Source organism: Podarcis muralis, chromosome 3, assembly GCF_964188315.1.
Source record: "Podarcis muralis chromosome 3, rPodMur119.hap1.1, whole genome shotgun sequence".
Lineage (NCBI taxonomy): Eukaryota > Metazoa > Chordata > Lepidosauria > Squamata > Lacertidae > Podarcis > Podarcis muralis.
The window spans coordinates 67,882,850-67,901,140 of NC_135657.1; the positions used below are offsets into that span (position 1 = coordinate 67,882,850).

At 42.5% G+C, this 18,291-nt stretch overlaps 1 protein-coding gene across 2 annotated transcripts in view; it reads right to left on the bottom strand.

Annotated features, from left to right (window-relative positions):
* Nucleotides 1-18,291, bottom strand: part of SLC35F1 (solute carrier family 35 member F1) — a 195,429-nt gene that overhangs the window by 25,007 nt on the left and 152,131 nt on the right. For both annotated transcript variants that reach the window (XM_028723275.2, XM_028723274.2), the window contains 3 exons: nucleotides 17,156-17,283; nucleotides 1,860-2,019; nucleotides 192-348 (listed from right to left, as the gene is read on the bottom strand). In XM_028723275.2, the coding sequence (XP_028579108.2) occupies nucleotides 192-348; nucleotides 1,860-2,019; nucleotides 17,156-17,283 (445 nt within the window). The remainder of the gene's footprint in view (nucleotides 1-191; nucleotides 349-1,859; nucleotides 2,020-17,155; nucleotides 17,284-18,291) is intronic.

An 18,291-nucleotide genomic window follows, 5' to 3' on the forward strand; every position in this document is an offset into this window, starting at 1 on the left:
TTTTTTTTGGAATGTATGGCCAGTGGCAGCTGAATGGATGGAGGACCAGGGGTTTGGGGGCCATTCAACCTCTACAATACACATGAAAGCACATGTGATTGGGAGATTTCCAATGAAACAAAGTGAAGAGATGGTATGGGACTTTCTGGTTTTGTTTCAATAGTAGCAGGCAGCTGCCTTTCCTTACTTACAGTTGAATTCCACTGAAGAAGGAACCAAAGAGTCCAATCATGCCTAGGAACTCCACCCGACTCAGGTTCCGTACGATGTACTCTTCACAAACATTGGAGATGCCGTAGAGAGTGGCTCCACCTAGTACTAGAAGGTCCCCTATAAGTTTATTTTCTCCTAGGAGCACAAAGAGAATATATATATATATATGAAAAAGCAGATCAAAATCTGCTATCAGAGCTCTCCTTCATCAAATCTCTTTACACTTTTGGAAAGACTTTTGCACCTTTCCTTTGAGGGTAAATTTATCTCTGCATGTTCATTGCACATGCAGGACAGTTACCTCCAAGGAGACACTAAAGGCAAAGCTTTTGCAACATCTTCAATGCAATGTCATGAATTCAAAGAAAAGTGAATAGAAAGAAGTTCACAGAAGGAAATATCCACCCCACCTGTTCCCTACACCTGGCCTTGGCCCTTTGAAAAATCTCTCTAGAGGATCTTCTGAACAATGTGGGATGGGGAGCTAAGGGAAGGGGGAATTGCCCAAACTCAGGCAAATCTTGGCTCAGCTTTGAGCAATTTCCTCCACTTTCAGCAGTCCCCTACACCTCATCCCATGTTGTTTAGAAAATGGTATTTTGGGGGGGATCACTGCTATCTACTGGGAAGAAGGGTGGGTGGGAAACTTTGAGTGGTTTTTAAAATATGGGGTAGCAATCAAAAATCAATCTCCCGCAGGCAGCCCAAAATGACACAAAACTAGCACTTTCCCACAGGACTTTACTCTACCTTTATATACGTGCCGGAGTCATGCAACAATAGTACAGTGTTCGCTTTGTTATGTTAAATAGTGGTTTGAGGGAGCTGTTTGTGTTTTAAGCATTGAGACTTAATGGTAACCTTTCTCTTCAAGATTTCCCAAATTCACACACACACCAATCTGTTAAAAAAGAGATTTCTCCTGATCTCCTGCCAAATTAGTTAAGTACAACTTACTCCTTGCACAAGTTGCAGGAAAGCCCTGACATGCACTGTATACAGACTGTACAGTTAAAATGATCACTAGCACATGTGCAGATCAGTATACAGCAGCCATACATGGCAGTCACATGCTACACATGACCTTTCAAAAGGTCATCCTGCCTCTATATAGCATTAGTGCAAATAAGGGCTTTGCTGGGACCTTAATACAGTGGTTTAAGAACAGTCCTGTTTAAGAACGATTCAGTTTACAAACTCCTCAAATCTGGAAGTAGTGTCCCAGTTTGCAAACTTTACCTCAGTCTAAGAACAGAATCTGAATGGTGGAAGGGCGCCGGTGGCGGGAGGCCTCATTAGGGAAAGCGTGCCTCGGTTTAAGAACGGTTTCGGTTTAAGAACGGACTTCCGGAACGGATTACGTTCGTAAACCAAGGTACCAGTGTACATTATTTTAAGAGTCTCATACGCCATTTGGCCTGGATTCTTTTCCCTGCACATTGCAACGGTACGTGTTTCAGACAAGCAGATGAACTGAAATAAAAACAGATGCAGTTTGTGTTGGATCTCCCTTTACAAAATCCCCTTCCCAAACTCGTTTTGAGGCTACAAGGAAATCTTGTTTCTGAACTTCTCTGATGGCTGGAGAACAGCATTCCAGGCACAGCATTTCTTTCCTGCATGGAAACATGTATGCAGATCCTTACCTGCCCCTTGCTGCCGTCCAACAAGGACATCGGCTCCTGCCATGCAGCCCATCCCCAGAATGCAGACCACAATGCCAATGAAGTGCACTGCCTTGTACCGAACCAGCAGGAAGAACCAAGATAATAATATCACAACTGGAATCACAAAACAATCTAGGAGCTGTAAGGGTAGGGGGGAGGAAGAAAGAGAGAGAAAGAGAGAGAACAACAACTTTAAAACAAAGCATTGAGGTGCATATGACTACAAATATAGGCTGCTTCTCAAAACATAAGAGAATTAAAACAGAAGGAAACAGACAGAAATACTTACCTTAGAAGAAATATGTTCAAATGGCTCAGGGGCAAAATTCAAGACCCTGCCAGTCTCTTCTTAACCCAACAGTGTTGTGATTGAATCTGCTGGGTGCTAACAAGGCTTTTAGGATTGGGCCTCAACTGAAGCCGATGAGCACTTGCAAATGGGGGTCAGCGACCTTGGCAGAAAACGTCTGCTTCTTAATAACAGCACCACTTTATCAGTATTATTGCCATTAAAAAGATTCTGACAATTTCAGTAGCAGAATGGCTGTCAGTTATTTAAACAAATGCTACCACCCACATTGTTATTCCTCTTGCTGCTTCATGAGGACTCAGGGGTGTGCAAAAATAAAATAAAAGGAGTAGTTCTAGAAGCATTTTAGGGTTAATATCACAAAGTTGGCTAACAGCACTGTGTGAGCATGGGTGTATGGAGAGTTAGAAGTAGGTGGTCCAAGAATATAGTCGTAGACAAGAATAAAGGTAGTTTTGTATATTATAGGAAAAACCAAGTAGTACATATATGTGATGGAACCTAAACATTTGTGGCTTTCCTCTGGTACTTTTGTATCCAATACACAATGTGGATACTCAGGAGGAGATGAAGCAGGTGAATCTCCACTTCAAGTATAACCCAGAAATGCTGATATTTCTACTGTTGCTGCTACTATTACTTACTACTACTGTGAGAACTGCACCTCAAGAATCTGCCCATGAAGCTGGATGCTAGCAGGCAAAAAATGAAGCCAGCAAGTGGAGCGTTACCATGAAAGATGCTATCTTGAATCTATTCACCCCCTGCTCAGTTTATCTCTTTCTGTCTCCACACATACACTTACATACACACAGAATCGGCTGTATCCAACCCTGCAGCTCTGCTCATGCAACACACTATGGTGTGCACAACATAAATTCATTTCCCTCTCCTGTCCCTTCCAGCCACCCCTTCCAGATACTATCAGAATCGGCTCTGGAGAGTTGGGAGGTCATCTGGTGCAGATTGTGGCGAACAAGTGGGGGAGGAGATGAAACTGAAGCCCTGTGGTGAGAGTGGAATGCTGCTAGTGCACTGTTGGATATAAGCCACAGATAAAATTTCAAGAAAAGAGATTCTGATTGAACTGTAGGAATAACTGTTCTGACAGTAAGAGCTATTCGACACTAGAATGGACTATCTAAAATGGTGGTGGGCTCTCCTTCAATGGAGGTTCCTAAACTGAGGTTGGATGGCTCTCTGTCAGGAATTCTCTAGCTTTGATTTCTGCATTCCAGGGGCTTGGACTAAATGACTCCTAGTCCCTTCCAGCTCTACAGTTCTATGATTCTATAGATGCACACCAAGTTAACTGGACAAAAGGCTCTATAAGCAGGAAAAAATATTTCTTGTTTCCTTCCTAAAAAACCAAGCCTCCAACATTATAACTCTAGCAAGTGGTCTTCCTGTGTTCACAGTCTGGGCCTTAGAAAGTGGTGTGTGTGAGTGAGTGCAGAGCAGATTGTTGCTCTTGCCCAACAAACCTGGTTCTAAAAAAGTGGACTTTTGTGGTACGGAAAATGAAGAGGAAATATACTGGACACTGTGGGATAACAGGTCATCTGGCAGCGACTTGGCTGTCCTAAAAAAAGAGCGTTGGACCCAACACTGTAGAATAAGGACCATAGTTAGAGATGTCGACAGGAGATAGGCTCTCTCTGTGTATATTGGCAACTGTTCCCCCCTTCAGTAGCTAAGTTAAAAACTGTTTCTGTCAGAACTCTTTTCCTAACACTTGAGATTTCCATGAGTAAAAGTTAAGAGTTAAAATAGCCCAGTGGTTAAGACCAGGAACTATTAGCTGGGTACTGCCCAATTCAATTTTTAACCAATTGATCGTCAGCAAACTGTCTCTCAGTTGCCTTTAAGATGGGGAAAATAATACTGCCTATTTCATGCAGTGGTTGTAAAAAAACAACTGAAATAAGCTTATGTTTGTGTTTGAGCATTAAAAATCCAACATACATAAGGTTGTGTCCAATGTTAGTCCTACTCAGGAGTAAGTCCATTGAGATTAATAAGCACAACTAACTTAGCTCCATTAATTTCCATGAGTCTACACTAAATAAAACTTAGTTGGGTAAACCTATACCATTATTATAACAACGGTATTAATACCTTTGCTCAGCATATTAGAACATATACCAGTGCTTATCTAAGAGAAGCTCAGGTTAAAATTCTCAGTGATAAATCTGGAATTTTCATTTCTATGGGGAGGGAGAAATAATTTATAGCAGAGCAAAGCCAGCTCCCTTCCCTCACACTTGAGCCCTACGCCATCAGACTGCATGAAACAGTGTCAGCTTTTGACAGAATAAAAGTATAGATGGAACCACCGTAGAGTGAATGGAAGCACCATTATGAATAACAAAAATGGCACAAGATATGCCAAGGACGTGAGGGCTCAAGCAGTCCCTGGAAACATAGGGGAGAAGAGAACTACTAATGGAGGAGCTCTGGGCTGGAAGCAGCTTCTGCATCTAAAATAAGAGCATTGATTTAAAAAGGCACACTTAGGCTACTCTGTGGAAAAATAACAAACAAACAAAAATAGCCTCAAGCGTCCCTCACAGCGCATTTCTTAATATATGAGGAAAAAGTTAACAGAAGCTACTAATAGGCATGGCATAGGAACTATCTTACATCTGTACATCTTGGGTTGTTTTTTTTTAAAGCCTTTAAAGTTACAAAACTGAGCATATAAAGCACAATAAGCAAACTGTCATTTTTCTGGAACGGTCACATTACGTGGGAAATTATGTTTTCAGTTTAGAGGTACGGCAATTTCATATTTAAAAGAAACGTCCAGCTTCTCATCCCAGAGCCCCAAGAGATATAAACAAGAGAAGTGTATAAACGCTGCATGAAAAACACTGCATTATTACATGTGAACCGAAGAGAAGAAAAATATAATGATCTTATGTAAGCTCGTGGTATAACATAGAAGTTTTGTCTTTGGCTGTGTGTGAGAGAGAGGGGATACTCCATATAAACATCTTACAGAATTATTTGTATCAAATATTTAACATTTACTGACATTTACAAAGATCGTTTGTGGGTACCATAGAGGTGCTGGTGGGCACTCTGGTACTCAGGAGCACTGCATTGATGACTCCTACTTTATATGTTTGCTCCAGTAAATAACAGCCTTGGATTATTTCCTAATAACCTCCCCACCACAAAATATTAGGGTATAAATCTAACATACAGAGGCAATACCAAACTACTTGCAAATACCCTAGAGTTGATTTTTCAAAATATAATTTTACATTAAATACTGCTGGGGTTTTTTAATGTGTAACTTAACTGCAGGGTGTAAGACACAACATGTCCATTAACATAATTCAACACACATTTCCAAACATTTATGGAAACATTGTTTTTCTATTTATTCTCTCCAGGGGTAGCAAGAAATACTTGTTCATTTGTTCACCTCTTTTAATGCATTTTTTTTTTGCAAAGAAATACTTTTATATATATATATAAAAGTGCAATCTGTAACCATGTAAAATAATGGAATATTTCCCCATTAATGTCAGTAAGATGTGGAACGCACCCTAGCTATGCAAAAATAAAAGGCTGGTCAGGTCTATTTGCTTTTCAATTAACCATTATGGAGAAAGAGAACCGGCAAATTATATTAAGCTCTTTCCACCATATGTCACTGCCTGTCCTGCCTAATATAGTCCTCCTCTTCAATAGCTAAATTTAATACGATTAAAACAAGGGTGATATGATTGTTTTACATAGTGGAATGGCTGTTCTGTCTAGCCATTAAGAAACAGCTCATTTAAAGCAATAGAGCTGCTATTGTATTGATTAGGTCTGTGCATAATGCTGCGTATAAAGCTATTCTAAAGGCCTTGTGGCTGCTTTTTATCTTATTAATAGTGTTCATGTCTGGTTACTTAACAGAGCCAAGCTGTTATACAGCAATCTGGCTGACCATTGTAACCCCATGCAAGTGACCTTTTCCTTTGTGCAGATCAGCTATTAAGTGTAAGAAACAGACTGGGGAGGGAGGGAGGAAGGCACATATCTAGCTTCTATGCATAATAGTCCTATAATGAGCATTGAGATGGGGACAGGGGGTGGGGGACAGGTGTCTCATTGCCCACCCAAAAGCAGATCAATGCTATCAGGACCTTTAGAATTCAGCTTCTGACAGTTTGGGGAAATAGGAGGGAAGGAAAGTTTCCTGGGCTGTGTCCACTGACAACACTTGTGATGAACACCAAAACCCTCAACACTTCTGTCCCTTTAAAAAAAACCATCTTTAGCCAGATGCTCCCTACTTATCACAGAAGAGTGAGGAAGGCATGTCCCAAACATCTTTCTCCCCGAAATACAGTGGTACCTCTGGTTAAGAACTTAATTTCTGGAGGTCCGCTCTTAACCTGAAACTGTTCTTAACATGAGGTACCACTTTAGCTAATGGTGCCTCCCACTGCTGCCACACGATTTCTGTTCTCTTCCTGAAGCAAAGTTCTTAACCCGAGGTACTATTTCTGGGTTAGCGGAGTCTGTAACCTAAAGTGTCTGTAACCCGAGGTACCACTGTACTAAAAAGAGATTATCTTCTCAGCTTCACATTTCACAAAGCCACTTCCCTGAGACATGATAAGTATTGTCATCCTGATACACCCCATAATGTTTCCCAGCTGATCACTTCCTCCCCATACCCATTGTTGGTCCTTGGAACGCAGTATAAAAATTAAGAGTTTGAGCATGCTTTTATCTTCATTTGCTTGGGAAATTGCTACTGCTCTCCTTCAAACTGAGTCTCACCCTGGATGAACATCAGCTAAATATAATCTGCCTGTTAAGTTACTGAATGTTCTTTACAGACAGTAGCCTTCTTCAGGTGGTCTGACGCGGAGTTCAGTAAACATGCAGAGACGGATGCAAGAATGAGGGTGCTAGCTCAGCCCTCATCATCATTCCCATCATTCTCCAGAAACTCACTGAGGCTCTGTTCGCATTTTAGAAAGCTGGGAAATCTTAAATGCACATCTGCTTGAGCACAGGAGGATGCCCACTTCTGACAGCCACCCTCCAACTTGGGGAGGTGACAAGAATGACAACGGGGAGTGGAGCTAGCATGCTTGCTCTAGAGCCCCATCTCGCAACACATTGTCTGAATGCCTGAAGAAGAAGAAGAGTTTGGATTTGATATCCCGCTTTATCACTTCCCTAAGGAGTCTCAAAGTGGCTAACATTCTCCTTTCCCTTCCTCCCCCACAACAAACACTCTGTGAGGTGAGTGGGGATGAGAGACTTCAGAGAAGTGTGACTGGCCCAAGGTCACCCAGCAGCTGCATGCGGAGGAGCGGAGACGCGAACCCAGTTTCCCAGATTACGAGTCTATCGCTCTTAACCACTATACCACACTGAAGAGGGCTAATATCCACCTAGAACTACTTGGAAACGACTGTTCATTTTCCTTTTGATGCAATTCTGCCTTCTCTCACGCTGCTTTATCTTGAAACATTAAGAAAAGGCTTGGATTTGAACTCTGGAGTTGATTAAGTGGTTTTCCAACTTGGAATTTTAATATGGGAATAAAGGGAGTCTATGCCTGTCCTAACCCCACAAGAAAGGTGAGAGAAAGTGACCCTAATCGTTACAATGTTATAAATAAAAATCCAGAAATTTTGGCTGTCATAAGCCACTGCCAAAGGTTTGTGATTGCTTGGACATTGTTTCTCACTCCTCTGAAGGACAGGGGTCTTATCTGCTCTGAGCACATCCCAAGTGCAGCACAAACAAAAAAATTACCCCGCCTTCTCCCCAGCTCCATGACTGGGCAGAAGGCTGAGGTTTAATCCCATCTGATGGACACTGATGGACCACTTGTCATATAGAGCAGAACTGCAGAGCCCTGCTATTCTTTTATTTGTTATTACTATCATACGGTAATACCATTTGCCATGCAGACATGGAGAGTGGGAAACAGTTGATTAAGATGGCTGTATGATTCAGAATACCCTGCTACGATGAGGGGTAGAGGCAGAGAAAGGGGACAGAGAGCATGTGGAGCAAAATAACACCTTCCTCTCTGCACTCTCCCCCTATGAGTTTCTAGAAGACCCACCTACACTTGTTTTAATTATTTATACTGCCATCTTCCTCCCCACCACAAGGGGCCAGTGCAGTCAGCATCTTAAAGCCTCTGACAGGGATGGGCAAATCTGTCAATTTCGGTTCCCTCAAGTTTCTCATCCTCGTCCCCCATCTTATATTCAGTTCTCCACATTTCTGCATCAGTCTGCAATTTATTTATTTTATCAAATTTATATGCTGCCCTTCTTCCAAGGATCACAGGGCAATCTGCAGTATAAATTAACACGTTTTTGCATGCAGTTTTGCATACAAAATTGTGTATTGCACATTTTTGCAAGCAATTTCTTCTTATGCATTGTAGTTTTGTAGGTTAGTTTCACAGATATATTGATTTTTATGCCTACTTTCCCCTTAGTAAATGCATTTTTATAGACACTGGATAACTGCATCACAAAATTTGGATAAGCGTGAATTTTGAAGTATGGCTCTGTTTTGGGTTTCCCTATTTGGTGGGGAAGTGCAAATTTGAATGTGAACTGAAATGGTTTTCTACCTCATCTCTATGGACAGTGCTACCTCGTTGTCAGACAAGGTAGGGATGGGGGCAATAAAGTAGGAATTTGTAAGGTCTCCTTTCCACAGCAGGCCAACCGGATCTGATGCTCTTGAACTTGCCTGTGTATGGGAATGCAGCGCCCAACTGGATTATGCACTTCTTCAGATTTTGCAATGCATTTCCACTGTACAAAATTATATCTATATCTATATATACAGTGGTACCTCGGGTTACATACGCTTCAGGTTACATATGCTTCAGGTTACAGGCTCCGCTAACCCAGAAATAGTGCCTCGGGTTAAGAACTTTGCTTCAGGATGAGAACAGAAATTGTGCGGCGGTGGCATAGCAGCAGCGGGAGGCCGCATTAGCTAAAGTGGTACCTCAGGTTAAAAACAGTTTCAGGTTAAGAACGGACCTCCAGAACGAATTAAGTACTTAGCACGAGGTGCCACTGTATATATATAGATATCTATAGATATCTATAGATAGATACAGTATATGTAGCAAAAGATGCATATGAAATACAAATTTCACTGGTGAATGCATCAGAGAGTTTGTGTTTTACAGAAACAGCAAAGAAAAATGCTTACAACAATAACACAAATTAATAATAATAATATAATGGAACAGGAAAGGAATGACAAACAACAGGATGGAATGGGAAGCAATGTGATGCCACAGGATGGCATGGAACAGATCTATGATTGAGTGCAAGCGAGACTGAAACTGGATGCAATCAACCCATTCCTAGTAAAAAGTCTCGCCACCGTCTCATCCTTTAGGCTCCATAAGCTCAGCAGAATGTACGCAGAGTCTTAAGTGCCTTTGGCTCCCTGGTTCAAAGCAATTCATAAAACATATGTCCATGACCAAGATTGTTCCCAGCATTGCCTCAGATTATTTTATATGCCCTCTTATCCTCTCTCACACAAAAGGAGGTGCATTACTGGATAGGCTCTGGAGGCAGGACCTGATTTCTCACACAAGGCAAACTACAAGTGAGATACAAACAGAAGGCTGGAACTACTACAAATGCATTCAGAACAGAACTGCACGTGGTAAAAGTGGGTGGTCCCAACCACAGCCTACAGGAAAAGTCAAACCAGCAACACTTGTGCATTGTGGTTGTTAGAGAACTAATCATTCACAGCAGTCAAAGGCCATCCTAGAAGAGGACAGCTCTAGTTTACAGCCAGGGATCACTGGGTTGAGCAAAATTCAACCACTGCATCTGTGCAAGGATGTTACAAACAACAGCCCCATTAATTATCAAATTCCATTTTTTTCCCCTTTACACACGCAGCACTGAAAAAAGGGAGCAGACAAATACATACAGGGCCTGGGTGGAACAGTAGGGAGAAAGGAAAGCACACAGAAAGCATGAGGAGAGACACACTTCAGCACACATAGTGAAAGGACAATAAAATGGGGAGTGTGGGAATTTGAGTTCCTTGGAGGAAAGGTGGAATAGAAATCTAATACGTGTATACTGCAAAATGCAAGGTCCATGCATTCATACACTGGCATCCTTTTGTGGGTGGGGGAAGCAGCTTTGGGATCAATAGGACACACTGTGGGGAATGAGCTGGTTTCTTCCACTATCAAAGCAAAGTGCTGGTCAGCAAACTCCAGCTGGAATTAAACAAGAAACAGCTGAGCTGCTTCTCTGCCATTGATTTGCCCCCACTCCAATTGCTATCTTCTGTCGCCACATTTGGGCAGCTCATTAGTGCTGGCCGCAAGCAAACTGTGTGAAGCTCTTGCCCCCCTGGCCCCCCACAGCTGCCACTTGTCAGTGACTGGCCCTGAGGTACAGTAGCAGCAGTTGCAAGAAGGATTAAGATTTCGTCCGGAGAGGGATTTATCATCCATGCTACCCTCACCTCTTCTAATTGGCAATTTCCCCTCTGGTCTTCTTGTCTAATGTGACAGATCTCGGAACTGTCTATTCTCTCTCTGACTCCAGGCATTCACTACAAAACAGGGCTCAGAAACCCACAACAGCTTCCAATCTGAGCTCTTGTTTGAAATTACACCTTCGGAGGCGAAGAATATCCAAAATGGTCTGCAACGTTTTTTCCCTAAATGCATCCACGAGTGATCATCTTCACTCTGCGAGACTGAATCCTATCAGATATAAACAAATGCATAAATACATAAGAACTCCCACTGTGAAAATGGCAAGTGCTATGGAAGAAGGGAGCACTGCATCAGTCATATTTATTTTTCTCTTCTAAGTGGCAAACATATTGCTTTGCTTTTTGTGGACGACATTATCACACACAAACTTCATCGACAGACATATGCTCATATTTCCGATTTCAGAAATAATGAGTGAAGGTGCCAATATGTTTTTGCCAAAGAGGGAATGTGGGGAAAGAATGCAGAGAAAGAACTACTCAATAACATGTTAGTACCTGCGTATTGGTTGTTGTCTGATGCAAATGTTATCACTAGGGATGCTGTAATCTTCATTGTTCAGACATTTCACAATTACAGAGCATAGGATGGATGCACAATAGCCTGACCCACCATGAAATAGAAAGCCGATGAGCTATCTGAATTGCAATTTAAGCTATGCTGAAAGAATTATTTTGTCAATAGACATAGTAGCAAGCAGATAATCATATTTGCATTAGGTACGACTGAAATCACATATTCCTGTAACTACTCATAACATCTAATCCCTGCCTGCTTTTGTGTATAAGTGTATATTGTTTTTATATATAGAATTGGTTTTACATATGGAATTCTTTTTATTGTTCACCTTTTAACTGTGAAATCTCTTCCGAGATACTTATGGGAAGCAACTGACATCAAATAAATAAATATGTCTCTTTAGATTTTCACACGGTTGGAGTGATAGACTTTGCATTCTTGCCCTGAAATCACATGAAACAGTTTTAGAGCTGCAAGGACAACATAAAACAAACATGCCAAGCAGATCATTCAGATGCAGTACCCATAATACGGGTTCACAAACCATTTGAGGAGGGTTTGAATTGCTTTCCCCATGACTGCTGGCTTTGTGTGAATGTTGCAACCATATAATCACATGGTAGGGTTTTTTGTTTTTTTTTACTGATCACATGTGGGCTGTTTGTTTGTTTTAACCTATCCTCACTCAGGAGGGACCTGGCCATGGAGAAGGGTCTCAGTGACCTGGAAATGAGCCATGTGACTAGCTCCACCCATGTGGTCACTTACTTCACATACAGATGACAGATATGTGAGATCACACCATGGAGACTGTCAGTCCATACAAGTGGGCTAATAATGTGGGCACTCATCTATGTAATTTGTACTCACTCACAAGTATTTATAGATTCACATTTGGATTTGTAAATAGTGGCTTTGAGCCAGTCATTCTCATTCTCTCTCTCTCTCTCTCTCTCTCTCTCTCTCTCTCTCTCTCTCTGCCTAACCTACCTCACAGGGTTGATGCAACTAACTACCTTTCTCTAGAGCAACATAAAAATAAGTTTGTATGCTGGACTTCAGCTGCTGTGTTATTAAAAACAAAACCTGTTTTACTTCTATACATTGCAGGGGAGAGAAGAAAACCATCAAATTTCTTTCAACTGGTGACAAGACAAAATCAACAAAGCGGATCTTCAGTTTAGACTAGACTGCAGAGATAAACCTTCAGTCCAAACCAGTGCTATTTTTCTAGGAAAGAGGTACTGAACTCACCATGAACACCTGCCTCGTTCTCTTAGAATGGCAATGGCGCCCACCTGAGAGGTGCCGGAACTGAGTTCCAGTTGAAAAAAAGCCCTGGGTTGATGTGAGGTAAAAATTGGGACAGACTGGTTATGCTGTCTTGAACTCCCTTGAGGAAAAGCAGGATATAAATCATGTACACATACATGTACACCCACACCCACCCACCCACCCACCCACCCCCTACTTACACACAGAGATAGAGATCTGGCCGGCATTAGAATGCCAAGTGCATGTATGGCATTTTAAAGGCTGATAAGGCAAAACTGAGCTGACATATTTGGTAGTAGAGTAGAAAAAAATGCCAAAACATATGTTAACATTTTGTTCCTGCAAGTAGCTGCATGGAGCGCATAAATATGTAAAGGAATTAATTACGGAGGCTTGTCCAGAGACTAGGCTTGCATTGCGAGGCCATTTCAAGTCATCACTTGGAGCAGAAAAAATCCTGCACCTTCTCTCTGCAAAAGCTGTCCTTCAAAAATCAATTCAGAGACTAAATCACTGCTTATTACAAGTGCCAATGGCAGAACGTGGGCCATAATGCTATTCTAGCACAATGGGAAAGAAAATCCAGCTAGAAAAGTCGATGTATAATGCATGACATTTTTAAGAGAAAACCTATAACATCAAATGAAGTAGAATGCTGGCACCTTCTCAATGCAGTACCAGGAACTGAAAGCCCGGAAAATATTTCATCTGCAGGAAGGCTTAACTGACAGATAACCAAAAGAAATCCAGCATTTGATTTCTTGTGGAGGGTGAGCCTCATCTGTGCAACTGAGAAGCAAGAATTCTGCATGCACTTAAGACTTCTTGCTCAAACATTTATTGAACTTTGTGTGGACCTACACAGGGGACACACCAACTGCTGGGATAAATTTGTTAAATAATATCAAACAGGGACCTCCAAAACAGCAGCAAGGTTTTTATGCAGACAAGAAAATGAGTGTAGAGGGTATGCACTAATTAAATAACAGAGGACATTCTGTCCATATGCAATGCAGGTTAATTCAGCAAGATACTCTAATTTAGAATTTTTTTCATTTTGTTCTAATAAATATCCAGGAGTCATTCCAAGCATGGATTGCTTAGGCAGTGTCTTGTGCCAATAAGTAGCGCACGATGTTTTCCAGTCCCAAACAGACTACTGGACTGGGTCAATTGTTCCTGAAATTTGAGATTTCGCAGGACTTTCAGGGTGTCCTAAGTTACCTAGGCCTCCTCTTCACTGAGGTGGGAAACTTCTTTCAGCTTCAGAGCTGCATTCCCTTCTGGGAAACCTTCTAGGGGCCGCATGCCAGTGGCAGAGAGCCAGAGGCAATGAAGATGTACTTCACCTTTGTACTGTAGGATGTTGCTTCAAAAGCCAAGCATCACAAAATTTGGTTGCAACTGTTTTCTGAGTGGAGTGTCAAAACATACCAAACAAATTGGAGGCAGGGGTGGGCAGTTTGGTGAATTTTCTGTTTTAAAAGAGGGAAATCATGGAGGCATTGTGTGCAGACTGTCAATTGGTATAAAACTATGGAAGTTGGGTCCATTTTGCAGAGATTTATCTACGTTTATTTAAGTATAATCTAAGTATAAATGTATGATATATGTGTCTGTCAAAGTCACAGTTTAAGGTACACCCTAAATGCATAATCAAAAATGTCATGTGGGAAGTATTTCCTAGACAAAAGCCGCTCTTAATTTTTATGCTTCCTCCAGGAAAGATCTACAAGCAGAAGACTTCCAGATGGCATTGATAAAGGTAGCTTACCAAAGGAAATGTACTATCTTGCAATACATCTTCAAAATAGGCTTAGAACTATTTTAAATTATAAACAAGATAATGCATCAAATTCCACTAAACAGTATTTTGATAATTAAGTGTAGGTGTTTGCAGAGAGCTGCCTAATATTTCTTTCTTGAAAGCACCACAAGCTTAGTACATTTGCATATAAGGTTTTGCATCATGGAGCAAACACTTCATGTGAAAAAGGATAAACGCGGCAAGCAGATTATCTGCTGAAATGGTTCATAGACTACTTAACATTAAAGTATTGTAAATGAGATTTCTCATTTGTTGAAATTGCATTGCCATCAGCTAAATACAGATCCATTGCAATGAACTACTCCCTTCATAGTCACAGGTGCCATACTAACTGAAGGCAGTTCACACAAACAGGGGCATTTTCTCTGTTGGGTGGTATATATTGCTGTCCCAACACAAGCAAATGTTTCAAATTTTGTTCCAGCTGAAGCTTCCAAACTGTCTTTAGAGGCAGCCCCACAAATAATGCATTGCACTAACCTAGAGGTTACCAGACCATAGGCCACAGAAGTTAGGCTATCCCTGTCCATTCAGGGACATAACTGGGCCACCAGCTGAAGCTGACAGAAGGCACTCCATACCACTGAGGACACAAGTGGTAGTAATGGATCCAGTAACACTCCCAAGCTATGCACTTGCTCCTTAAGAAGGAATGTAACCCCCTCAAGAGCAGGCATTCTCCCATCCATCTGGCCTAGGGAACTACCCACTAACAGTGCCTGTATGTTATCTGGATTAGGTTTCAGTTGATTATCTGTCATCCAGTCCATTAGGAGACAAGACACCAGTCCAGCACATTCACTGCCACACATGTAGATGTAAAAGGAGAAATAGAGCGGTGTGTCGTCAGCATACTGCTGACCACACACTCTGAAACTCCAGATGACTCCACTCAGTGGGTTCATATAGATATGAAACAATATGCTGATAAACCTGAACCCCGAAGGACCCCCCCCAACTGAAAGCCCCATGGTGCCAAAAAACACTCCACAAACATCACCTGCTGAAGATGACCATACAATTAGGACTGGAACCACTGCAAAGCAGTGCCACCCATCCCCAACTTGGATAGCCTCACCAGGAGGTTGCAGTGGTTGATGGTATTGAAAGCAGCTGAGAGCACAATGCCTTGTCTGTCTCCTAACTGAGGTCATTATATAAGGTGACAGGGGCAGTTTCTGTGCTAAAGCCAAGCCGAAACCTTGATTGCTCTCCCACACATTCCAGAGATTTATGTATATTCCTTTTGCTGCAAGGCCCTGCCTGGGTTCACTGATGCAGTGACCTAACATTGGCTGTCAGTTCTGATGCAATTCTGTAGGCACTGCCCTGCCTAAGAAGCCATTTTGCCTGCAGGTCATCAGATTGCAACCACTCCCAAGAGTCCATACTGGCATGGATGAAATCTGATGCACCTTTGAAGGAGTTCCTCCACACAAACAGCTGTTTCAGAGGGTTCCTGTGGCAACTCAATTGGCCCAGTTCTTGTGTGAATCAGGCTTGGCTAAGTACACAAGACAAAAGGGGCAGTTTCAGTGACCTTTCTGCTGGAGATGAAGCTGTGGGGTTTCAGCATTTGAAGGTCTTCTTAAAGAAGGGAAGGCATTATCTGATACAACTGAAAGAATCAAATGAAAAAGCTCTGTAACTCTTGTGCAGGTTTATGCAGTTCTTCTATCTAGCTAAGCTGACTGTTCTCTACTACCTCTCTTGCTTGTAGGAAGGTAGCAAATCTCCCCACCCAACTTCTCGCCACGTAACTTCCCAGTGACTGCCATGTACACGATCGCTTTGTTTTCCAGAATGATATGTAATGTTTTTGGAATATCAATTCCTTGATCCATACCAGACAGCTCTGGGCTAGGGATAGACTAGTCCAACCCATGACTTGCAGTAGGCAGGCAGGGAAAAGGAGAAATTCTGGATGGAAGAACACCAGTCTGCATACAACTGTAAGCAAGGTAGCAACTCAAAAATAAACCAACTAATAAGCGCAGTCTGAGTCTAGGTTCTTATTTCTAAGAGTTTCAGGCCTCTTGACACAACATGATGTTCTGCAAAACTGTGACTTCAGTGTCACAGTGTCACATCCCCTGTGACTTCAGTGTCACATCCCCTAATTCACATGGATTTGGGTAGAAGCGGACTACCACCTACAACTGGAGAGCCAGTGTGGTGTAGTGGTTAAGAGCGGTAGTCACGTAATCTGGGTAACCAGGTTCGCGTCTCCGCTCCTCCACATGCATCTGCTGGGTGACCTTGGGCTAGTCACACTTCTTTGAAGTCTCTCAGCCCCACTTACCTCACAGAGTGTTTGTTGTGTGGGAGGAAGGGAAAGGAGATTGTTAGCCGCTTTGAGACTCCTGAAGGGGAGTGAAAGGCGGGATATCAAATCCAAACTCTTCTTCTTCTCTTCTTCTTCTTCAACTGATACCTCATGCTCCCTTCCATGTGTTCAATGAATGGGTTGAGGGGCGCATGACTGCAGCTACTGGCCCTCCTCCAATCTCTATGTGGGGTTGCCAGTCCTGTCTTCAACTACAGACTAGGTGAGAATATGCTTTCGGCTTTACATACATAGAGCTAGTATGCACAGTCAGGACCTCTTGCACAACATCACATGCATGTAGTGCCCATTTCTGCCCAATGTGCGAAGGAGCAGGAATGGTGACCCTAAGCAGAGCCATAGCAGGTCTAGTGGGCACATCCTTGCTCCTTTCCACAGGTTGACTGACTGGGTGAAAGGAAGCCTGAGAAGCGTAAGAGAATGTAAGCAAAGTAGCAATGATTGGAGATCTTACCTGTACACTAGTAAAAGTGGTATACTGATAAGCTTTAACTACCAGGTAATTTGCTTCTATATCTATTATCCCCAGGATCATGTACTTCCACCATCTTCGTTTCAAGATTGCCAGTAAGTTTTCTTCTCCTGCATTGGGACAGGGAAAGAGGGAGGGGGGAAGAGTTTTAAAAAGATTAGATTTATAGCCATGACAATAATCCACTGGGTTTCATACAGAATTGCTGCAGAAGGTGCTACATAGGATTACTAATGACTGGGGAAGGTTGAAGAAGCTCCTGCTCATTTACATACAAGTAAATTAAATATTCCTTACTGGCAGCCACTGAGGCTAAGCTAAAAATAAATTAAAAAGCATCCCAGTTGCCTTTTCATTTGCCCCTTCACCTCCTGTTAATCCTGTGGCTAGGATAACATCTGTACAATATCAAGTCAAACACCCTTGGGGGATAGGCACCCAGCAGCGAGGTAGCGGACGCACCGTTCTCCTGAGTTTGCACGAGGAGATACGAAGGACCGCAAGCGCGAATTGGGGAGGCAACGACTCTGCAGGGCAACGCCTCGAGCTTCCAGCCGAGTCCGAGCGACGGACCGCCTTAAGAAAGGAACGGAATCCACCAGCGTTTTACCTTCGTGTTTTCCTTTTTAATGAGTGAGGCGTAAAGCCAGTTTTGGAGCTGGGTGGTTCCTGGAGAACTCTGGACTGTGTTTGGGAGTCCGTTTGGTGGAGGAAATGAGATGGCGCAGAGGGGAAGTTGATGATTGGAAGAAGTTTTGGAGAGTCTGACTGAATGAGAATAATATGTGGATTTAAGAATCGCTGAACTTGGATATTTAAGACTAATTGGCCCCTGGTGAGTGCTACAGTTTGTTTTGTGGGGTTGTTTTCTTTCTCTTCTCTTTTTTTATATGCTGTTGCGCAGGGGCGGTTGGACCCTGACGCCGGCAGACTACAACTTTCCAAGTAAGACCCGGAGTGTATATGGTATCCACGGAAGGGAGTGAAAGGCAATACTGAGAGAGACAGCAGGCACAAGGCACAAGGCATACGACAAGAGGATTTTAGAGGACTTTAAAGACGCCGCAGCCGTGGCTGCTCTCTGTCGGATACTGCTTTGTCTGCTCTGCCTTCTCCCC